Source organism: Aspergillus caelatus, assembly GCF_009193585.1.
Source record: "Aspergillus caelatus strain CBS 763.97 unplaced genomic scaffold BDV27scaffold_400, whole genome shotgun sequence".
Taxonomy (NCBI): domain Eukaryota; kingdom Fungi; phylum Ascomycota; class Eurotiomycetes; order Eurotiales; family Aspergillaceae; genus Aspergillus; species Aspergillus caelatus.
Genome location: NW_022475663.1, coordinates 1 through 22,545, shown reverse-complemented (window position 1 = coordinate 22,545; position 22,545 = coordinate 1). Strand labels below are relative to the sequence as shown.

The 22,545-nt window shown below is 48.8% G+C and overlaps 9 protein-coding genes across 9 annotated transcripts; 4 read left to right on the top strand and 5 right to left on the bottom strand.

Annotated features, from left to right (window-relative positions):
* The first annotated feature begins 1,884 nt into the window (after positions 1 to 1,884).
* BDV27DRAFT_80234 (uncharacterized protein) lies at positions 1,885 to 2,851 on the top strand. Its single transcript, XM_032077634.1, has 2 exons — positions 1,885 to 2,113; positions 2,174 to 2,851. Exons 1-2 carry the CDS (start codon positions 2,027 to 2,029, stop codon positions 2,612 to 2,614), a joined length of 528 nt encoding a protein of 175 aa, XP_031920876.1. The 5' UTR covers positions 1,885 to 2,026; the 3' UTR covers positions 2,615 to 2,851.
* A 39-nt stretch (positions 2,852 to 2,890) lies between these two features.
* BDV27DRAFT_138701 (uncharacterized protein) lies at positions 2,891 to 3,752 on the bottom strand. Its single transcript, XM_032069300.1, has 2 exons — positions 3,334 to 3,752; positions 2,891 to 3,269 (listed from the first exon to the last, which is right to left on the bottom strand). The coding sequence occupies exons 1-2, from the start codon at positions 3,596 to 3,598 to the stop codon at positions 3,166 to 3,168; spliced, it is 369 nt and encodes a 122-aa protein (XP_031920875.1). The 5' UTR covers positions 3,599 to 3,752; the 3' UTR covers positions 2,891 to 3,165.
* Positions 3,753 to 4,214: 462 nt separating this feature from the next.
* On the top strand, positions 4,215 to 5,662 carry BDV27DRAFT_80207 (translation initiation factor eIF2 subunit beta). Its single transcript, XM_032077633.1, has 3 exons — positions 4,215 to 4,428; positions 4,512 to 5,132; positions 5,191 to 5,662. Exons 1-3 carry the CDS (start codon positions 4,368 to 4,370, stop codon positions 5,355 to 5,357), a joined length of 849 nt encoding a protein of 282 aa, XP_031920874.1. The 5' UTR covers positions 4,215 to 4,367; the 3' UTR covers positions 5,358 to 5,662.
* Positions 5,663 to 5,996: 334 nt separating this feature from the next.
* Positions 5,997 to 7,276, bottom strand: BDV27DRAFT_164190 (AIM24 family protein; the record flags this gene model as incomplete). Its single annotated transcript, XM_032073657.1, has 5 exons — positions 5,997 to 6,206; positions 6,286 to 6,632; positions 6,702 to 7,043; positions 7,147 to 7,164; positions 7,228 to 7,276. The coding sequence occupies 5 exons, from the start codon at positions 7,274 to 7,276 to the stop codon at positions 5,997 to 5,999; spliced, it is 966 nt and encodes a 321-aa protein (XP_031920873.1).
* A 768-nt stretch (positions 7,277 to 8,044) lies between these two features.
* BDV27DRAFT_151028 (ankyrin repeat domain-containing protein) lies at positions 8,045 to 11,852 on the bottom strand (the record flags this gene model as incomplete). The annotated part of the gene is made up of 5 exons (XM_032071316.1): positions 8,045 to 10,166; positions 10,575 to 10,884; positions 10,960 to 11,379; positions 11,417 to 11,526; positions 11,821 to 11,852. The coding sequence occupies 5 exons, from the start codon at positions 11,850 to 11,852 to the stop codon at positions 8,045 to 8,047; spliced, it is 2,994 nt and encodes a 997-aa protein (XP_031920872.1).
* Positions 11,853 to 12,228: 376 nt separating this feature from the next.
* Positions 12,229 to 13,616, bottom strand: BDV27DRAFT_138694 (SH3 domain-containing protein). The gene is made up of 4 exons (XM_032069299.1): positions 13,383 to 13,616; positions 12,877 to 13,282; positions 12,606 to 12,821; positions 12,229 to 12,549 (listed from the first exon to the last, which is right to left on the bottom strand). The coding sequence occupies exons 1-4, from the start codon at positions 13,443 to 13,445 to the stop codon at positions 12,494 to 12,496; spliced, it is 741 nt and encodes a 246-aa protein (XP_031920871.1). The 5' UTR covers positions 13,446 to 13,616; the 3' UTR covers positions 12,229 to 12,493.
* Positions 13,617 to 15,343: 1,727 nt separating this feature from the next.
* mbf1 (multiprotein-bridging factor 1) lies at positions 15,344 to 16,367 on the top strand. The gene is made up of 2 exons (XM_032069298.1): positions 15,344 to 15,621; positions 15,705 to 16,367. The coding sequence occupies exons 1-2, from the start codon at positions 15,463 to 15,465 to the stop codon at positions 16,011 to 16,013; spliced, it is 468 nt and encodes a 155-aa protein (XP_031920870.1). The 5' UTR covers positions 15,344 to 15,462; the 3' UTR covers positions 16,014 to 16,367.
* tif34 (translation initiation factor eIF3 subunit i) lies at positions 16,358 to 18,064 on the bottom strand. The gene is made up of 4 exons (XM_032069297.1): positions 17,833 to 18,064; positions 17,231 to 17,734; positions 17,049 to 17,165; positions 16,358 to 16,994 (listed from the first exon to the last, which is right to left on the bottom strand). The coding sequence occupies exons 1-4, from the start codon at positions 17,857 to 17,859 to the stop codon at positions 16,635 to 16,637; spliced, it is 1,008 nt and encodes a 335-aa protein (XP_031920869.1). The 5' UTR covers positions 17,860 to 18,064; the 3' UTR covers positions 16,358 to 16,634.
* A 603-nt stretch (positions 18,065 to 18,667) lies between these two features.
* Positions 18,668 to 22,322, top strand: BDV27DRAFT_138688 (C-1-tetrahydrofolate synthase). Its single transcript, XM_032069296.1, has 5 exons — positions 18,668 to 19,001; positions 19,073 to 19,093; positions 19,151 to 19,188; positions 19,256 to 21,783; positions 21,838 to 22,322. The coding sequence occupies exons 1-5, from the start codon at positions 18,878 to 18,880 to the stop codon at positions 21,944 to 21,946; spliced, it is 2,820 nt and encodes a 939-aa protein (XP_031920868.1). The 5' UTR covers positions 18,668 to 18,877; the 3' UTR covers positions 21,947 to 22,322.
* The last annotated feature ends 223 nt before the right edge of the window (positions 22,323 to 22,545 follow it).

The window sequence follows — 22,545 nt, the reverse complement described above, 5'->3', positions numbered from 1 at the left end:
TTTTTTTTTTTTTTTCTCTTTGCCCGTTCGCCTGGAGCATGAGGGGATTTGGCTCGAGGGTTAGTTCCCGGTTGAGTAAGACGGCGTGAAAAAGGAAGGATAGCCTTATTTTCTGAGAAATTCCGTGGTAGACTAAATGTGGTTGTATGAATTCATATAAGAGCGTCTACTAATAACCCTAATGTCTTTCCCTACCTAGGAGCACCATTATCTCATAGTTTTTCAAATCTTTTCTCTCTCTCTCTCTCTCTCTCTCTCTCTTTCATTCCTTTTGATATCACAAAGAAGGAGAACAAGAAAGATAGTAGTAAAGGGAAAGCCAAAGAGGGGAAAGAAACCGACAGTGTACGGAGTAGTACTCTAACAACTGCTAACAAGGATCATGCTGTAGTGCGTATTACTGCATGAATTAAATTATCCCATTAAAAAACCATTCCATACAATGAACCCTCATCTTTTCTTTTTTTGTCTTTTCATTTACTAATTCCGGATACACTAAAATTCCTTCTGCGTAGAAGGAGTTTTTAGTGTATGCGGAATTATTCGTGTTTTGCACTCCAGATAATATCAGACTCCCCATGGACTTATTCATGCACAAACCCTAAAACGGGAGTTGAACCAAGTCCCTGGGAAAATAAAGCCCATTAATGATTACACGCCCTTCCTTCTTCCTTTTCCAGCCCTCTTTTTGACGGAAAGGCAAGGATTCGTCCTGGAATTATTGACTCGTCCAGTGCAAAAGTACGTCCAAAGTACCCGTACCTTTTGTCTATTTGGAATATAACCTGGTAGAAAAAAATAAAAATAAAAAAGAGGTAAGGACCTTGTGAGAGCCTGAGAGGAACAAAGCCCTGCTGAAATTGGTTTCCTTCGCACCATATGTCTTCTTTAGTCTCCTAGAATAATTAGAGCAAGGCCAACGTCACCGCTAATCCAGAGGTCTGGCGCTTCAGCCGTACTACGGCGATCTACTGTTTTAGCATGAACTTTGGGGGAAGAGGAACGCCCGCACGGGCCCTTGCGGGACACCCAGGTTGCTGGGTATGTACCATGCGATGGGACGGACGCAACTAATAGGGACGGATTCAGCCGCTGCGTGTTGTGCTGTACAAGGCTACCAGCGTAGGATTTTCTTTTAGTTTCTCCATTTCCTGGATTTGGCTTATGTTTGGTCATTATGTGCATGCGTGAAGTTGGCTAGTGGATGGTTCTTTTCTTTTTCTGGTGTGTTCGTTTGAACGGGGCTATATTCTTTTTTCCATTTCGGTACAACCCGCCCAGGACAGAAGGCGAATGGATGTGAGCAAATCTCTGAGGAGATTTTCTCATATTACTGCAGACCCGAACGTTTCATATCTGCAGCTAATTCTGCATGGATGACCAAAACACCGGGGATAAAAGTACTATTGTCCTGCCACGACAGGCAGCGGAAGTACGCACTGCTTTCCCCGGACAGAGCCTCGAGGAGACAGGCTCATGGGATATACGCCGTCGCCGTTAACCCACATCCAAATCCCGGGATTGCGATATTGCTGTCTTTTGACTCGTTGGGTTCGGATGGGTGGGGAGGACGGGCTATCGGAACGACGGAGGGAACAGGGGGCGTGGGTGCCTTGTACTTCACTGGAAACCCGGGGCTGTGGTTTCCAGTTGCATTTAGTCTTTATTTGTGCATAAGGCGTGGATGTATGTGCCTGATGGCTTGGGTTGACACCATCCATTGGCGTGACTTGACTGACTGACTGACCGACTGATTGACCTGCTGTTGACGGTATCTTCGTCGTTAATGGGTCAGGTACCGTAGATAAGCATGTTTGCCTTTAACGTGTGCTTGGCTTGGTTCAAGCAGATACCGCGAGCGCACTGCATATAAAGAGCTGGTTAATCACCCTGGCGATGTGGCATAGACTGTTATGGTTGCTATAGTGCCTGGGCTCGGCGTCTGTTCACCTTCATTAACCTGTTGCGCGTTTGTTTAACTCTCTCCCTCCTCTCCAATAACATCGACCACCACAATCAATACAAGATGCCCTCCAACACTAGCACCAAAGAGACGCCCAACAGCAACTTGACTGAGAGAAACCTCGCTTTGCACAATATCATCGAAGAATCTGTAAGTCCAGCTGCCTCCCTCCTTACAGTGAACACTGGAGAGTGTCTAACTCAGCCTTAGGAAGAATCAGGCAACGGTGTGACGTCGTGGATAGAGAAAGTTATAGCTGATGAGCGAATTCATCAATACTACTCTCAGCTCGGGATCCAACGCTTGAGCGAGCATGACCAAGACAATGTCGACATCGAACAGGCTATGGATCACCTTAGTCAGGCTACCTTCACCTCGAAGTCCGCCGAAACTCATAACCAAACCAATGAGAGCCTGAAGCTCTTTGAACAACAGCAGCCAGGAGTTTACCGTGAGACTCCTCTTGAACGCTTTTTGACCCCGGACGGATGCAGTGACCTTAGCTTTTACGCTCGGGAAGCCCTATCACAAATGGGTACTGAACTTGGGGATATGGAGGGACAGGATAAGCGCAAAGCGAAAGCCAAGGAAAACATGGAATTGGTTATCCGCAACAAGCGCAGAAAGAGTGAGGAAGGGGCTGTTAGGTGATTGAGAATAGGTAATCGAGATTGGATCTGAGCACCGTCCAACGTGGACTGGTCAACAAGAAGATAGTAAACATTGAGATGAATTAAGTTTTCGTGAACTGCCGCGAGTCTCCCAAACTGCCCCTCCGATTTTATAATATTCAAACCCGAAAACACATCTCGAACAGATTTATGCATATGCACTGAAGTTTGATTGGGTATAATTGTATCACAAATTATGCTGAAACGCTGCTCATCTGGAACCATCTTTGGAATGCTCACCCAACATTTCACCAGATCATCAGCTGCTTGTTCTAAAAAGGCGTACCTGTCCCTTGGCACCGTGGGATCAACCAGCATTGACACGCGGACTTGTGGTTGCATACACAGGCTAGACAACATATAGCTGCGTCTCCCAAGACCGATCAACCATACGAAATGTAAGCACGAAGTTGCTTTACCTGACACAAGAAAGAGCTAAGGCTGGCGGAATGTGATGGTACTGTTGCCATGTATATGTCTATCGACGCCAAGGAAATCTAGTATAGGGTCATGCATACGGCTTGGTCCGAATTATAGCGAAGCAAGAGCTGCAACGGCGCCTGCTCCCTTAAATGCCGCCTGGTTTTTGACGACAACCTCAACAGGGTATTTCCACTCCATGAATCTGGTCCAGCCTACGCACATAGTCAGCATGTAGCCCACGAAACTAACACTTCCCCCCCCCGTAGATCAACATACTCCAGTAGGCACACTTCCTTCCCAGGTACTTCCCCACGAAGGGCACGACGACCATAGTCAAGAGGAGCTCCAACTGCTCAATGCTTTCCCGCCATTCCTCCTCGGCGTCAGAGTAGTCATCTGAGAAGGTATCTAGGTCCGAGGAAGAGGCAGATTCTGAGGGAAGAGAGGCGACTTCATCATCTGAGAAGTTGTCTACAGAGGAGACCATATAGGCCGACGTAGCGAGTGACGGGTTGGAGGCGGAGGGTGATGGGTACGACATGGTGAACGGCTCTGAGACACTTTTGAACAATAGGAATGGAGGAAAAAGACAAGCAGATTGTAAGCTGTCAATCAAGCAGTGGCCCGCCTACCGCTTGAAAGAGGATAGCGGCATGAGTAGGACCCAGTTAATGTCCTTAGAAAGAAGATCGAGATCGGATGCGTTGATTGGAAGTGAGGTTGATTGGATAGTCTGATGTAATCCAGGGGAGGGCCCCTCACGTGCCTCGACTCGTACAATATCGTAAATTACGCCGTACCGAATGGGTTTGACTCATTGGTCACGTGAAACCGACCCGCGATAACAGATTCGCCATCAGACTCGTCGCAGATACGGTTCTCAGCGGAAGTTTCATAGCGACCTCGTTGTCTTGCTAAAGAGCATCATTCTTACTCCTGGAAATTGGAATTTGGTCTGTCTTGGTGGAGTGTGATACCCCTGTCTGTGCTCACAGCCCGATAGTGATTCAATATGGCGGATACAACTGTACGTCACACGCTGTTTTCCCTTACCGATCGTCCTCCCACATTTTCTTCACCTTTCAATCTTCTCAACCCCAAACCCCGTTACTTTCCCACTCCGCTTTAGGTTTTGATAGTAGTGCTGTGCTGCATTGCGAGCATTTACTGTCTACCCTCTTTTTGACGTCTGGGAATTTTTGATTCCAGAACCCCCTTATCCGCTAACGTTATCTGGCGGGGCCGAACAGGTCGAACAAGCTCCTCAAAAACAACGCAAGTCAGTCGCATTCAGTGAGGGCTCTGTCATCATGGATACCAACGGCGAAGTCACGGAGGCACCTAAGGTGGAGAAGCCCACCGAGAATGAAGGTACGATTTACCCGAATCCTTTTTCGTTATGTTCAGTGCCTTTCGTTAGAGATCCATGTCCGGTAGTCTAATTAAGGAAACAGCCACAGCCGACAAGTCGGTCGACGAAGTTACCGAAATGTTCAAGGGACTGTCCAAGAAGAAGAAGACAAAGAAGCCTAAGGATGCAGAGGCCGGTGAAGGCGACGAAGCTTCCCCCGCAGCTGACGGCGAATTCGACCCCACCGCCCTGAAAAAGAAGAAGAAAAAGACCAAGAAGGTCGACGCAGGCGATTTCGAGGCCAAGCTGGCCGAGGCTGGTGCAGCAGAGAAGGGAGCTGAGGAGACAGAGGAGGTCCTCCCTGAGGGTGATCTCGAGGCCGGAACTGGTATCTGGGCCCACGACGCTACGCAAGCCATCCCTTACTCTCTGCTTGTCTCCCGATTCTTCTCCCTCATTCAGAGCCACCACCCCGACCTTCTTTCCAGCGGTGCCAAGTCGTATAAGATCCCTCCTCCTCAGTGTCTGCGTGAAGGTAACCGTCGTACCATTTTCGCCAACATCGCCGATATTTGCAAGCGTATGAAGCGTTCCGACGACCACGTCATGCAGTTCTTGTTCGCCGAATTGGGTACCAGTGGCAGTGTTGACGGCAGTCGTCGTCTGGTCATCAAGGGTCGTTTCCAGCAGAAGCAGCTTGAGAACGTCCTCAGAAGATATATTGGTACGATGCCTCCGCTTCCCCCATTTATTAATCTGACATCCGTCTAACATGTAACCAGTCGAATACGTTACTTGCAAGACTTGCCGCAGTCCCGACACCGAGCTCAACAAGGGTGAGAACCGTCTGTACTTCGTCACCTGCAACTCCTGCGGATCCCGTCGTTCCGTCGCCGCTATCAAGACCGGTTTCCGTGGCCAAGTCGGACGCAGAAAGAGACAGGGTTAAACGTGGTGTGGCGTCTTTGGGGGAGCCATGGTGGCGGTGGTTGTATTTCCTTGCGACTATCTTTTGGCGATTTATGATTTTCTTTCCCCCTTTCGTATAAAGATTTCTTTTTTCTCTCTCCTATGTGGATGATGATGACGACGTTGGGAGTAGTGCTTTATGGAAAAGGAACTCAAAAGTAACTAAGAGACGAAGTGAAGACAATTTGGCATGGCATGATAAGTATATGGATTAGTATGACTGTTTTAATAGTCTTTACTCATTTATCCTGACAGTTGGACATAAACTACAGTAGGAGTCTGCACTGATGGTGATGCCGTGGTATGATCAGCTCGTTAAATGAGTAAATTTAATACTACGACCGACTGACTCTCAGATACACAATTTAGCATAAAAACACAGATTAAACAGGCACAGTTATATGGCCTATAACATACAAATTTGATTTCCCATGCTGAAGAAAATTCCGCCTTAAAAACACGAATGAAATAGGAAATACGCTCATAATCACAACAGCCAATTTAAAATCGGGGATATAGAACAACAATCAAACAAAAAGATGTAACAAAAGATCAGACCCCATACACATACAGTCAAAGGAAGAGCCAGCTCTCCGCTGTATTTCCCAACCACAGCAAGTTACTGTTTACCACTGAGATGAGCCGCAAACGCACTGGCATTTCTCGTCTGCAGGTAGACAGTCCCAGGACCCTCAAATTTACACGCAAGTCCTTCCGAGGAACTGAAAGCCGACAGCAGGCCACCGGACGCAGCTCGCTCGATCTTGTACTTACAGTTCCAGGCTACAATATACCCATTGTCGACTAGGTATGTTGTGCCTTCGGGGATCTGAATCGGAGGAAAGGTGAATTAGCCACTGCGAGTAAAAGGGATAGGATGGAGAAATCAGCCACACAGCCAAACTTACATCTTTCCTAATGATGGCACCGAAACTCTGAAGCCACACAAGACCGACCCCCGACATGTGATAGATGATGAAACCCTCGCCAGAGAAGACAGCCTTGGTCATTCCCTGGGCCTTGTAGTCTTTTTCGACGCCACTTGTTTTAGCCAGGAACGCGTCCTTGCCCACCTTCCATCGCTCCGAGCCGTCCATCCGGAGCACAATGATGTCGCCTAGGAAAGGTGGCGCCAGGAGGATTTCCCCCGGCCCCGTGTAGATCGAGGAGGTCATTCCGCCAGCGACCATTTTCGCTAGGCCGAATTTCACTGTTCCTCTGAGGGAAATGTTGCCGGACATTGCAATCATGGCGCCTGTGGTGATGGTTAGCGGCGAGGACTATTGGTTCCTGGGCTGAATGGATGAGATGGGTAATAACCTACCTGGTTTGGCCTCGATGGGGCATCCCATTGCCAGCTGCATTGTGAGTACGGAGTTGGTGTCCCGGTGGCTGATTCGGTAGCTTCCGCCGTTGAATGTACCGACTTCATCTTGACTTGTGGCCGACACGACGGGGGCGGCTGGGGGTGTCGACGATTGAGGGGGAGGAGACACGGAATTTGATCCGTATGGATTACCGATATCACTGTTCGCGGTGTACGCTACGGCATTGGTATCCGCTGCGAATGGGCTCACGGCAGGAGCTGTCTGTTGCCGTTGCGGTGGGGGGAAGCTGATATTCGGTTGCGAGAAATTGGAGAGGCTTTGGGGGTTCGAATGAGTAGCTATACCCAGTTATGAGACTCAGTCACTGCTAAAGAGTGTAGAATTTAGGGGAAAGAAAGAAAAAAAAAAAAAAGAAAAGAAAAGAAAAGAAAGTCATCGTACTTGTGGATCTTGGGGGCGCTAGGTCAGTCATTAGCATTCGTACTGGAGTCAATCATGTATAGTTAAAAAAAGACGACGTACGAGGAAATTGAGGGTCCTGGGGTGGAGGAGGAAAGTAGGTAGTCGCCATTCTTTCAGGTTATGATTTCTTTCAATTCTTGGTACACCCGAAAACGAATAGTTTTAGATGTATTTCGTCTATCCTACCACCAATTGATGAGTTGGGGTTCGGAATTATGAAGCCCACGGCAGTGTAGAAAGGTCCGGGATATTTAGAGCAGCTTGAGGCGCGAAGATAAATAGAATAATTTTTAAGTAGGGAAGTATAACAGAACTAGCCATGGAGGAGCCTCCGGTAGGATTATTATAGTATTCATCGTCACCGTAAGCGCTGGGGATTCCGGTTTCTTGCCAGCTGATTGCTCTGAGCCGGCGCTTAGAGAGAGTCAACTGTGATACGAGCTGCAGCAAAAAACGGCCGATCATGTCGAATACCGTCTTGGGTGGACAGGGTCTCCTCCAATCATGTGTGGTATCCTCATCGCTGGTAAATGTCAGGCTTGGGCCAGTCTGGCTTAGCGTCTTAGCATGGACTAGTCGTAGTGGGGTAATGGATGAAGGTAAAGTATGGACGGAGTATGGAGTAGAGCAACCTTTCTATCAGCACACTGGCTGCATTCTAGCCACAAGTTCCCCCCCCGCGAGCTAATCTTGCTTTGTTACCTCAAGGGGCCAGATGCTATGGAGTAAACTAACTTGAAATCTAGATTCCCGATCGACTTCCATTCTCCTTGAGGTTTCTACTACATACATATCGTAGGTATATATACATACACGCCTAATTGATACCTATCACCAAAAATAGACCAAATAAATTCATAAACATCGTTATTATGGCTCATGATCTCTTAGTCATTGCTGACTTGAGTAACGGTATGCAGTCGCTTGCAATATGATCGAATTCTCGTGCCCAATCGAGAGCCGTTTCACCACCTAGCGTGCGTTTATGGACATTGGCACCGTGACTTAAAAGAAGCCTCGTAGCTTCTGTGCTGCCATTCCGAGCTGCTAGCATGAGGGCAGTACAACCATCACTGCTTTCCACGTCTACCTCAGCTCCCCGAGCAAGCAGGAGTCCCAGAATTTCCACACGGTTATCTGCTGCCGCAGCCATCAAAGGTGTACTTCCGCCGAAGCTACCCAGGTTAGCATTAGCACCGTGCTTAAAGAGAACCCGAACAATGTCGACATGATCCCCTACTATAGCACATATCAGAGGGCTGAATCCGTCGCTGTCTTGAATGTTGACCTTGGCACCTTTGTGCAAGAGCAGGGAAACCGTTTCCAAATCTCCTTTATGACTGGCAGCTGATAGCGGTGTTCCTCCACCGGAATGACTTCCGTTCACATCAGCGCCGGTGTCGAGCAGCTCCTGAATTGCCTTTCGATCACCCTCGATAATCTTGTCGATCAGGGGGGTTGAGCCGCCTTTAGGATTCTGCATGTCGATGCTCACATCGTGCCGGCGAAGTGCATCTATCGCTACTCGATATCTGCCCTCGACGGCCCATATGATGATGTGGTAGAGGAACCCTGGGCATCGTTCTTCCAACTCAACCCATCTCGCAACGAGCCAATCCAAAAGCGCGTGGTACCTATTCTGGCACAACCAATCCAGAGCTAGACGATCGTCTATGGAAAGAAGCTCCCGATTGTAAAGCCCCTCGTCATTGTTCGTTAACCAATGAAGTACGGCTTGCTCACCCTTCGTGCCCTGAATCTCATCGCCATTGGCCTTTCCTATAGGCACCGAGCTCCCATCAATACCAAGAGATTCCAAGGAACTTTGAATGCCTTGACGATTTTTATTTCTTTGGATGATGTGCCAAATCACCCACCCTAATTGGAGGGAAAATGCTTTCCACTGCTCCGGTCGCTGGTCTGCGTCCATCCAGCCCGTGGGGCGACTATCCCTTAGGCTTCTGATAAATCCTGTCCTTGGATCATTCTCTATGAGACGATATGCGTATTTGTAACCTTCTGCCTGTATATTTGGGTCTGTTTGTAGCATTGCACGACGACAAAGGCAGCCGAGTTCGAAGACAGAATGTTCGAACTCCTCTCCTTCACTACATTCACAAAGCCACCACAGTATTGAAAACGCCTCTACCCAGTTGCTGCTGGCTGTAAGCTCCTTGATCCGACTTTTGACAACACATGAGCCTCCGGAAAGCATTGGTAGAAGACCTCGATGTCTTAGCACAGGAACTATGCACAACAGTGCATCTTCTCGTGAGCCTAATTTGCTAGTTTCGAAGCAATCCACAAGGTCGTCGAGGCGGTTATTATGAGCAATGTACCCGTCCCTCGAGCCGGAAACCACGTTGGTGTCACCGCAAAATTCTCCCAAATTCTGCAAAATGTTTCTGATAAATTGAACGTAGATGTCTTGAGCGGCCATGGTTTCAAGGTGATTTTCAGTCTTCACAACCAGAATCTCTTTATCGTTGGGATAATGGCCTGAATAAAACCCAAACATACATTGGGGTAAACAGACCATTTTGGTCGAAACCATCCTTGCTTCTCTCTGCCGGAAGATCCATTTATGGAAGTAAAGATCAGTGTCTTCTGCTCTGGCCTCGGACTCACTTAGTCCTACAAGCCTACCAAGTCCGTTGTGCAGCCACTCCGGGCTGGAATTCAACAGTGACCATGTCCATAGCCCCAACACTGCCTCTAATTCGTGTTCCTGAACTCGCCACTGTAGTGTATCGTCTGATCTTGCGAGGTTGATCGTGTAGCTTTCTAATTTAGGGGCAATAAACTTGTGATGAGATTGACACACAAAATCAAGCTCGAAGCTGTCCATATCCTTCGTCGCGTGCTGCCAGGTTGATATTAAGTCCATCGTGGCCTCAATCGTTTGGGCTAAGTTTCGAGCAACCTGCCGGATAGGCATCTCATCCCAAGCCAAAGCGTGGAGCCGGTCGGTACCAGAAGTGAGTTTCGCAAGGTGGGCTCTTGTTTGAATAAGTTTAGCTCCCAGCCTAGTGTCTTGACCTGAAGACCCTGACGTTACTGATATGAGGCTGGATTGGTATGATGACTGCCCTCTGACTATGCCAGACACTAGACTAAATGATTTCGCATCCTCGAGGTGGAATGCAAAGCAGTCTAATTCTTGGTTCTTGTGAGAGGCAAGATTCCGCTCGTGTTTAGTAAGGCGATTTTCCTTCGAACTGATCCTTTTCGTGCGAAGGCATGTCCGAATGATAGCCATCACGAGAGTTGACCCCATCTGTGCTAAGGTCACCGACGCATGTAGTCCTCGAAGGCCAACGAATTGAGCCACGAATCCGATCAATGTGAATGATATAGTGAGTACGAGTATATACGAATTGCCCTGAAGTGCATGGTCCCGGATCGACTTTATATAGACGAGACCTTCATCCAGTTGGGAACTAGATCCTTCGTTGGCTGCAAGAAATGAGTCGAATACTTGGTCTCCGACGTTCTGTCCCCCGGGCTGCAACCAGTAAATCTTGCTAGGCTTGACAGAGCGGAAGTATAATTCCTTCGACGAGCGTTCGATAATAAAGGCACATAGGAACATGCCCGTACACAGGCATATAGTTCCAATGAGAAAGAGAGGGAGCGCATAGCTCTCGACCGGCTGTTCATCCTTTTGGAACTGATCCGGATATATCAAAACAGTTACCGCAGAATATGCAAGCACTCCTGAAACGCTCGTCAGATATTCTCCGCCATTCAACAATGCCAGTTTCAAAGCCGTACAATCGCCCAGAAACATACCTATCTGCAGCACAAACCCTACAACTGCAGCACAGTAGAACCAACCCTGGCTCCTCCTTGCAATACCCTTGTTCAGGGACAGATTCGGTATTTCAAGTTCCGGTAATGGGTAGTCCTTGTCGAAGAGCTTCAGCCCTGCATCGTTTGCGGTCCATGAACCTTGTAGAAGTGCATCACGTAAAGTCCCTGTTTTCCAACAGTCTTCTTTAGTTACAGGATCTTTGTCCTTCCAGACCACTACCTCCAGAAGTCGAGGGCGCCCAAAGACGCGAGAAATGCCACCATTGTTAAATAATTCGGCCGTAGTCTCTGAAACACATGATAACAGCTCATGTTCTGCCTCGCCGGGACCCTCCTGGGCTCTTCCGATGAATGCTCGAAGAGAAGCATTCCCACAGACTCGGATTGCGGAAACCACAGCTGTCAAGATCCCCAGCGGAGCTAGGGCAAAGATAACATTGTCTAACAGACTGATAGACTCTGAAAGAAACTGTGTTGTCAATCGTTCTCCAAAGAGAGAGATCAAAGGTGCCTGGCAATATTAACGTTGAGCTGATAGATGTAGCACTGAAGCGATGCGGGGAAATTATAACCCACCAGGTCCGTAGCAAGATTGTCTGTAAAGTCATCCCAGCCACTTGCCCTTGCAGTAGGTACTATGAAACATGTAACAAGTAGGAGATGGCTATACATGGCGATGAGAGAAATGGTGGGAACAAAATCTGAGCAGAAATCCTAAAACCAGGGCATCATGCTTGTACAACCTTGGCTTTATATTGCAAGCGCTCTCATACAAACGAGAGCACTACCAAGGCATATCGCTCAACGACCCCGGTCGGCCACAACAGCCTTGCAAGTCACCTACTAGCGAAATACATGGTGAAACCCGCCATGGTGCAGTAGTGGCGCTTCGCCAGCTTCCCAGAGAAAGAATCATCCAGTATTTGTCTGTAAGAATGATGCCAGGATAAATTTGCGCCAGTCTGCTGGGTCTGGCTATTCTAGTTGTGGGAACGTGCATGATCGCCGGCGCTTAAACATCCAACGTGGCGCGCAGGACTCAGAGATCTTCCCCTGGTAGAGTTTCAAGTGGCCTCGAGTGAAAAGCTTGCTGGGGCACATCCAGAGAATTCGAGGGAAAATACAAGTTAAGATAACATGGAGGCGGGGGTAGACTGGGAGGCCTCAGGTACTAATTTGATATTCTCGTCGTTCGATTAACATCAATACCGGTTTACTCCTATTATTTATCTGTCCATAAAATCTAGCTGAGGCCCCACAAATCATTGTATAGGAAGTTGCATTCTGATAATTGTATTAATGTCGTGGCTATGGATCATGCTATAAATAATCCGCGACATACGTTTCCCAAATAACCCTCATTAGCACAACTGAATAAGGATCATGAGCAGTAAAAAAGAAGGACACCACCAACGCCATTCCCAGGGACAAAAGAGCGAGAAATGGAATCAACTCGCATGGTATTCAGCTCGAAACCCTTCCGGTATGGATGAAATCTGAAGAAGCCAACACACTAAAAAATGCTATTCACAATGTTGGAGCCGATAGTAGCACCGGCACCGAAGATAGCTAGACGAGCGATGGTCAGTAATCACGAATATGCCGCGGTGTAATAGGAAACGTACCGGCATTGCCCATCTTCTTGCCAAACTTCTTGCCATGCTCCTCAAACTTGCCGGTTTTCTTGTCGTCCGGATTTTCTGCGGAGCCACTTTGGCTGACTTCGAGTGGCATATTTCCGTAACTCGTAGGAGCCGGTGCCGCCTTGTCTTCGATCACGCTCACATAGCTACGAGGGAAAATACCCTCCAAGTTGGTCCGCTCATTACGACCACGCCACCCTGTAGGTCATTATTAGTCAAGTGCCAGCCGTTTCGCGCGACCGGAGTTCCTTACAATCGGCATTCATGTGCTCCAAAACTTGAACCCGGTCATGGGGCTGGAGAGCCAGATCACCGGGGTCTGTTGGAGTATAAGCGTAGAGCGCATTAGCGACCGAGAGCACCGGGGGAGATTGGGGATAAGCAGGCGGAGGGGGGGTATAATGTTGCGGGGACGGTTGATAGGCGGCTTTCTCGTTCAACGAGGTATTGGCAAATTGTTGGGTTGGAGGAGAGTATGGGGCTGGAGAAGGCTGGACGGGAGTTGGGGCTGCAATAGGGGGTTGGTGCCGCTGGACAGGTGGCTGCGATTGTGGTGGTACAGAGGCGGAACGTTCAGTGTTCTCCTGGGGTAGTTGAGATACAATCGAGGACAGTTGCTGTGGAGTAATGACTGACGCATCCGCAAGGAACTCAAGTTCCTAGAATGAACGAAAAAGGATTAGCGATATGTTTACGGGATATTGTACATAAGAATACAGAATAAGTGCTATTCCTCAAGAGCAAGGGAGAGTGCTATACCAATCGGACAGTGCGCAGCGACCGGTTGGTCATGGCGGACATGAAGTTGCTCTGGGACGCCATGGTCGGCAAAGAGAAATAAGAGAGTGACGGGTACTGGAAGGAAACTCGACAAAGAGAGGTGGATGTATGTTGGAACAAACGAGGTTCAAATTTTTGAAACTAGAAATAAGTTAAAAAAAGAACGATGGGCAGTGCTTAGTCCAAAAAGCCGACAAATGCGCTCAAAGGGAAATGGAAGACGTTCCTGACACCCCCAGTCGGATCGGTCGGGGCAAACGCTGGTCATTGGCCTTTTGCCCGCTCGGTCTTTCCATGTCTGCCTATCCTTGCCAAGCATTATTGAAACATCCTTTCAAGACATTGATATCTGTCTTGTTACAAGGGTGGATCTACTTTTCATATGGAAATGATTCATGCCTCTTCTTCTTTCTATCAAAAAAGATTGTCACTCATTTTGCAATGCTCCGCTTGGTATTCGGTAAAGACCCTTTTCGATCTGAATCACGCTTTTGACACTTAGGGTTTCATCCATTTACCTGACATACCCCATTTGGTACATATTGATTTTTCTAGAGACTACTAGTTTCTAGGCATGAGGAGCATATCCACCTGCTCGCATAATCTGCATCTATTTAACCACATTTTGCTACGTACTCGCCTTTATAAGACTGCGAGCAGTTTTTTCTTTTTACATCAGGTTGAATATCCTAGCTCTTTGCCTATCCATAGAACATCCTTGTATCAAGGCACATAGTTTATGAGAATATCGTGAGTTTTCCAAACTTGCATGAAGAATATGGAATAGGCCCAGATCGAGAACAAATACTGTGGTCTTGACGAAGGTTGGTGTCTTAGATTTAGTAGAGCAGCCAAGCGGTCCACTACAAATACATCTAACCTGGGTGGCTGAGATCCAGAACTGAAGAGGACAATGCTCAATTCGATATATACAGTTATTGGATAAGGGATAAGGTATCTACCTTTGACTAGTTTAATAACGATCATGTTGGGACCTCTAACCAAATCTTGATACTAGCATTTGACGCATTGAATATCTATCCATGGTGTGATATGTTGGAGCAAGGACCAAAGAGGGAAAGTGAAGACTAGCCTAACCTCAAGATGTAACATATGCACGGCCTAAGGCAAACGTGGGTGTGTTTGACAAGATCCAACCCAATGGAATGTGTATCCTAGGTATCCTCCGTCGAGCGCCCAGATATGTTTGTTGATATTAGGCTGTATGATCCAATCAGTATACTGGAATGTTACCTACTTTTACATGTCCTTCTAATTGAGCGCAGAACAGTATTCTTTATATGTGTGGTGTTTAGTTCGTTTTCACTCATACCCACCCAGGACAGATCAATATACGCTTCGAGGGAAACCACTATAGCCTCCAAATAGTGCGAGCCAAGCAGTGGGCGTGATGGGCGAGTTATGGGGCCCTCCAGCGTACGCTGTACACTGTAGTTATGCAATCCTGTTGTGCCCAACAAAATATGGGGTTAATAAACTGGTAAGATAGTATTCAAGGGCTATAGTACATTGAAGCCCACTGAAGCACAACAAAGACATGCTCAGGCATGAAACATTGAAACGCCTCATTTAAAGCAACAAAGGAGGCTTTAATATGTTTTCTATTAGGGCTGCATGGCTAACCTGAAAGCAGATTAACCAAATAAAGAGTGAATAGGTGTATATACAAAGATATCTGAATATGTGATTTGCCCCCTCAGCATAGATCAATGTAAGGTAAGCATTAGATCGCCACCTTTTTAAACGGAGGGAAAAAGCCCGAGCGAATGAGCGGATGATGTCAGTGGGGCAGAAGCCAAAAGAGGGGACCGAAATAGGACTAGGGCATAACCTCCCCTCTGACTCCGCCATCGTGGCTCGAGAAGCTTCTGTGTCATTGATATAAATTCGGCGGGCCTGCGACATCCCTTCTTTTTAGCCACAACCTCACGCGATCCAATTTTACCGCCTTCGTCACTCTCTCCCATCCTCAACACACAACCCCACCATTTTCCTCCCTATCAAGTCTTCTTTGAACGTCTTCTAAACCTCCCTCAAAATGGATGACTGGAGCTCTACTACCCGCATTGGAAGCAAGCACCGCGCTGGCGGCGCTGCTCCCCGTGAGACTGTCGTCAAGGGCAAGAGCGCTCTGAACGCCGCCCAGCGCCAAGGTCTTGTTATCGGAACTGAGAAGAAGTACGCCACTGGCAATGCTGTAAGTCATCTACTTGTTCTTAACTCCCGCGCGGTATCTATATGCTTTGTATTTGAGGTCAGTGTGCTGACGGTCATTCTTAGGCTTCCAAAACTGGTGCTATTGAGGGTCAGCACCTGACCAAGGTTGACCGCAGCGACGACATCATCAAGCCCAAGACTGTTGGCTACCAAGTTGCAGACGCTATCAAGAAGCGCCGTACTGAGGAGGGCTACAAGATGACACAGAAGGAACTTGCCACCAAGTGCAACACCACCGTCACCGTCGTCCAGGACTTCGAGAAGGGTACCGCCACCCCCGACCAGAAGGTCCTCAGTGCCATGGAGCGTGTGCTCAACATCAAGCTGAGAGGCTCAGACATTGGAAAGGAGAAGTTCCCCAAGAAAAAGTAAATTGACCGGGGGTGAGCCTGCGGCTTTTTCTTGACGGGATGGGATGCTTTTTTTTTCATGAAACCCTTGTCTTTTTCTCTTCTCTTTCATGATGTCCCCGGATATCCTTTCGGTTGTTACGTTAATGCATTTTATTGTGCAATGAGATCCCCATTACTTTCTGCTGGTCGGAAGAGCGCTGACCTGGCATTGAGATGATTTTTTTTTTCTTTTTTTTTTTCTACATATAAAATACTGTCTCAATGAATCTTGATGCTCCTCTTTTGGTGCAAGTTGGGATTTCTTTGGTTTATATCTAGATGAGATAGAATGCTACCCGGCAGATTGCCAACGAAGAGATATATTTATGAAGAAGTATGAAATTTGAAGCAAAATTGTAAGAAGTAAATACTGGGTTCTTTTATTAGGACACAGAAAGCGACCAGAAAAAGGAAAATGGTACCAACTCCGACTTTATCATGGAATCAATGAAATGAGAATTCATGCCCTAAATCGCCCCGAGAACTTCTCGTACCGCCGTGCCTGCTTTGCCCTTTCTACTCTTTTTTGTTGGTAAGAAATGTCTTTGCCTCATGACACATGCGTTAATAGGAAAAAAGCTCTTTTTAAACACCAATCACTTTATTTGCGCAGCTGCTCCCTCTCCACTTCATACATGAAATCAAAGTAGGGCTTGTCGAAGTGGTGAACACGAACGTACCCGTCCTCACCACCGGAGGCGTAGGCGGTGCCGGAAGGGTGGACAGCGACAGTGTTGAGGGGACCGAAGTGGCCACGGACACGGCCAATCTCGTCTTCGAAGACCTTGTGGTAGAAACGAGCCTCGAATTTACCCTGACGAGCGGAGGTAGTAGTGACATCCATAGCAGCCTGACCACCACCAAGGATCACATATTCCTTCTTAGGCGTAATAGCAGCGCTGTTGAGGGGAGTGTCGGCAACATAGGTCTTAAGGATGGCGAGGTTACGGCTGGAAATGAGCTGGAATAAGTCAGCATACTATCGTGCTACCATTTCTCCAAGGAAGTGGCATACCTTGGCGGACTTGTCTTTGGAAGCGGTGATGAAATATGTGCGGTCTGCGGAGAATTGAATGTCGCTGATCAAGTTGTCGAACTCATGTGCCTGAACGTTCTCCAACTGCTCGCCGGTCTATTACGACAGTATATTAGCAATCTCCTTTTATTTATTTTTTTTCTTGATCGATCTTGTCGTACCTTCGAATCGTACTGGCTGACGCTTCCGTCCTCGTGGCCAGCAATGATGTACTTGCCCAAATAACTCCAGCCTGCAACTGTTGCCTTGCTCTCTGTGCAGGTGATCCTCAAGCTGGGTTCCTCGGCCTGAGCCTCCAGGTTCTCATAGTTGATATCGAGCACGGCGATGGTACCCAAGAAGCCCATACGCTTCTCTGTGACAGCCAGCAGCCGGCTTCCATCCGGAGTGAATTCGACCCGCTTGACAGCCGTAGGGAAATCCCACACCTTAATACACTCGCCAGTCTTCACGTTCCATAGTCGCACAGTGTTGTCTGCCGATCCGGTGGCCAGGAGAATGGTGTTGGGGCTCACATCGACGGTCCAGATAGCACCCTGGTGTCCGTTATAGGTACCGAGTCGCTCGCCGTTAGCCGACCACCAAGCGCACACAATCTTATCCTTCGCTACAGAGAACAAAAGGTCGCCATCGCGGTTGAATTTGATCTGGTTGAGGGACCGTTCCTATGCGCAAAGTTTCTGTTAGTGGCTGGTTTCTTTTTTTATTTTTCATTGCCGTGAAAAAAAAAGAGCATCATCGAATGGTTGTAAGGCGAACGCACATGGCCCGAAAGCAAAATAGGCCTCATATTGGGCCGACCAAGCTATGATATTGGGGAAAGCGATGAAAGTATTGAGGTATTAGATCACAGATAGGATCCTGTGACCGACTGTATCGTTTCTGAGGCGGAACTGCTGGCGGGGTGCTGGCGGCTCTCTTCGTAGTCAAGACTAGTGAATTTCATCGCACAGTCCGGGCTCGCGCGCCAAGACTTTCCTGTTCGAGGCTGTTCCTGTGTTGAAAAATGTCCGTATCGGCGCATTGATAATCCGGTATGGTAATCTATACGCGTGACTTTCGGCAGCCCTAGCATGTTGACTCATGGGACATGGGACAACAGGGGTCTTGTCCCTACTGGGCATAGTTTGGTAAGACTAACGGTTCCCTTCGGGTTGACTCGCGCCAAGTCCCTTTAACTCTCCGACTTCAAGGACGGGCCGATCATGTGCAGACCCAAAGAAACCTTCTAGACAATGTGTCCCTCAATTGAAGATATTGAAACGGAATCCCTGAAATGAAGAAATTGGAGATTTCGGAGACTGGCAGGGATGGTTGCATTGTTGAATCCCCGATTCATTTTCTGTATAAAGCATAATCTTAATTAGGTGTTATTCAACACGTTTAGGTAATCCCTGGGGTTGACGGGCGTTTTTCCCTATCTCCAATTCTTCCTCCCTGCGTTTCCCGAGGGCGTGCTGTTGGCCAGCCCAGCCAAAGTCCCCGACGAAAGCAAATCAATGCCATTTAGCTCCCCCGCCCGTTCGGCGGCACTACCCCGCTGCCACTACCAACACCACCAAGGTGCCAAAGCAAAATGTTTCTTCTTCAATTCTCGTCTCCTCCATACCTCCTCACATCTCCCCCTCTCCTTTCCCCGGATCTCATCCTCCTTTCTCCTCAGACCACGAGATTCCTCCGCAGGGCGCGGGGTCGGCTCACTTAGTTACGGTACTTTACGGTCCCTCCGACCCAACCCCACAGGTTATAAGGGGTTCACTGCGACGCCGTTCTCTATCCGTTGTTCATCCTACAGCACCGGAACCACCATGGCAGCCACTAAGATCGATGGCACGCAGATCGCCAAGAATATTCGGGCGGGTCTGAAGAATGAGATCCAGCAGATCCAGGAGTCTAATCCCAGATTCAAGCCCAGCTTGGTTATTTTCCAGGGTGCGCCTTCCTATTGACTCATAGCCAACCCCCCCAAACAGACAAAATTGCTGACCATGTATTGCATATAGTGGGCAGCAGATCGGATTCAAGTGAGTTATTTGTGTAGCGCATCTTAACTCCGGAATGTCAACTAATCTTTTCTCAAGGCACATATGTGCGCATGAAGTTGAAGGCTGCCGAAGAGGTAAGCTTTCCCCCTCGTCTGCTTGGGTAATGCTTCTCACATGGCTGACCAAACTACTTCCATCCAGGCGGGCATCGTTTGCAAGATTGTCAACTTCCCAGAGACTACTATCGAATCCGAGCTCCTTCAGGAGATTACCAAGGCCAACAATGACCCCTCCGTGCACGGCATTCTCGTCCAATTGCCCCTTCCGCAACACATGTCCGAACATACCATCACCTCTGCCGTGGCCGACGAGAAAGATGTTGACGGGTTCGGAGCGGTCAATATCGGTGAACTAGCCAAGAGAGGCGGCCACCCCCTCTTTGTTCCTTGCACACCCCAGGCCGTGATGGAGCTCTTGCGAGTGAGTGGAGTCAACCCGGCCGGTAAGAAGGCAGTGGTGCTTGGACGGAGTGATATTGTTGGCAGCCCTGTTAGCTACCTGTTGAACAAGGCAGACGCAACTGTGACACTGTGTCACAGCAAGACCCCTGACGTCGAAAGTATCATCAAGACGGCGGACATCCTCGTCGCCGCCCTTGGTAAAACGGAGTTTGTCAAGGGCGACTGGTTGAAGCCCGGTGTTGTTGTCATTGACGTTGGTATCAATTACAAGCCTGATCCTTCAAAGAAGTCAGGCCAGCGACTTGTCGGCGATGTCGATTTCGAGTCCGCCGTTCAGGTGGCTTCTCAGATCACCCCCGTGCCGGGTGGTGTCGGTCCCATGACGGTGGCCATGCTGATGCAGAATGTGGTTAACTCTGCCAAGGCGTACTTCGAGAAGCAGAAGGACAGACACATCACCCCATTGCCGATCAAGCTGGCACGCCCTGTACCTTCTGACATTGCCATCTCCCGTGCACAGTACCCCAAGGCAATCACACAGATTGCTTCAGAGATTGGCATTTCTTCCCATGAGCTTGAGCCTTACGGTCATACCAAAGCGAAAGTAAGTCTCGATGTTCTCAATCGCTTGGCTCACCGCCGTAATGGAAAATACATCTTGGTGTGTGGTATTACCCCAACCCCGCTTGGTGAGGGCAAGTCGACAACTACTTTGGGTCTTACTCAGGCCATTGGTGCGCACTTGAATCGCATTGTGTTTGCCAATGTCCGTCAGCCCAGTCAGGGCCCCACATTCGGCATCAAGGGCGGAGCTGCCGGTGGTGGCTACAGTCAGGTCATTCCTATGGATGAGTTCAATATGCATCTGACTGGTGATATCCATGCGATTACTGCTGCGAACAACCTTCTTGCCGCTGCTATCGAAACCCGCATGTTCCATGAAGCAACCCAGAAGGATGGCCCGCTCTACAAGCGATTGGTCCCTGCCAAGAAGGGCAAGCGTGAATTCCAGCCCGTCATGTTCAAGAGACTGAACAAGTTGGGTATCACCAAGACCAATCCGGATGAACTGACCAATGAGGAGATCCGTCGGTTCGCACGCCTTGATATTGACCCTGAAACCATTACTTGGCGCCGTGTCCTGGATGTCAATGACAGACACCTCCGTGGCATTACTGTTGGACAGGCACCTACGGAGAAGGGTCTGACCCGTGAAACTGGTTTCGATATCTCTGTCGCTAGTGAGTGTATGGCCATCCTTGCCCTGAGCAACAGCCTGGAGGATATGCGTGACAGACTGGGCCGGATGGTCGTTGCTACATCGAAGAGTGGTGATCCTGTCACCTGCGACGACATCGGCGCTGGTGGCGCTCTTGCTGCCCTTATGAAGGATGCTATCAAGCCTAATCTCATGCAAAGTTTGGAGGGAACGCCGGTCTTGGTGCACGCTGGCCCCTTCGCCAACATTAGCATTGGAGCCAGTTCCGTGATTGCGGACAAGTTGGCTCTAAAACTCGCCGGTACGGAACCCGATGAGGACCATGAGGCCAAGACTGGTTTTGTTGTAACGGAGGCTGGTTTCGATTTCACCATGGGTGGAGAGCGTTTCTTTAACATTAAGTGTCGCTCTTCCGGTTTGACTCCGGACACTGTGGTGATTGTGGCCACCGTCCGTGCTCTCAAGGTTCACGGTGGTGGCCCGGAGATTAGCCCCGGAGCCCCGTTGAACGAAGTTTACCGCACCGAGAACGTCGATATTCTACGCAAGGGCTGTGTCAACCTGAAGAAGCATATCGAGAATGCCCGCCAGTATGGAGTGCCCGTGGTGGTTGCCATTAACCGCATGGAGACCGACACGGAAGCAGAAATTGCTGTCATCCGGGAGGAGGCCATCGCTGCGGGAGCCGAGGACGCGATCCCCGCTAACCACTGGGCTGAGGGCGGAGCTGGCGCTGTGGACCTGGCCAAGGGTGTTCTGGCAGCTAGCTCCAAGCCGAAGGACTTCAAGCTCTTGTATGAGCTGGAAGGTACCATTCAGGAGCGCATTGAGCGCATCGGCAAGGCCATGTACGGCGCGGAGAAGGTTGAATTTAGTGAACTTGCACAAAAGAAGGTCGACACCTACACTGCGCAAGGATTTGGACATCTTCCTATTTGTGTTGCGAAGACTCAGTACTCTCTCAGTCACGATCCCGCCTTGAAGGGCGCTCCGACCGGATTCACAGTCCCCATCCGGGATGTTCGGTTGGCCGTGGGTGCTGGATATCTGTAAGACTGCCCCTATAGACCTCGTACACAGAACGGATACTAATTTGATTGCAGGTACGCTCTTGCGGCGGATATTCAAACCATCCCTGGTCTGCCGACCGCTCCGGGTTACTTGAACGTCGATATTGACCCCGAGACCGGAGAAATCGACGGTCTGTTTTAGATGCGCTATGTGGTCGACTGGATCGATCCTGGGACGTCTGGTGTACTGGCTGAGGTTGTATAGACTCGTTACTCTCACCTGGTTACCCTGCTTCCCAGTGCTTTATTTCTCTTAATCTGATATACATCATTTGTTCTGTGTGATCAAGATATGGCGGTATTCTCGGGTTCAATTCAACATTTACAAGCGTGATGGCGCACCAGCCTCAGGAACAGGATTGGGTGCTTTTCAACAAGATGGGCGGATGGAGTCAACATGATAAAACTTTTTTAGAAAGACCAGATTACTGTACAGACTACAGTGTTACGAGTGAACGGAGTTAATTAATCATGATGGGTTGGTTCCTCTAGAGTAGCGGAATAATTATTGGACTGTCGGGCGAGAGATCGACGAGTGTCCGTATATCGCTGGTTTCGTCTGCGGTGGAAAGGCGACTTCGGTGCAGCTCGACCCGGGCGGAGACTGTTGGCCCGTTACCGCGGGAAACGGCGGCTACTGGAGGCTGTTGGCTCCATGTGGCATGCCTAGCGGACCTACTATGTAATCATTCGCGGGTAAAAGATTTACACGTCCAACTGGGCCAAGAAAAGTAAAAAAAA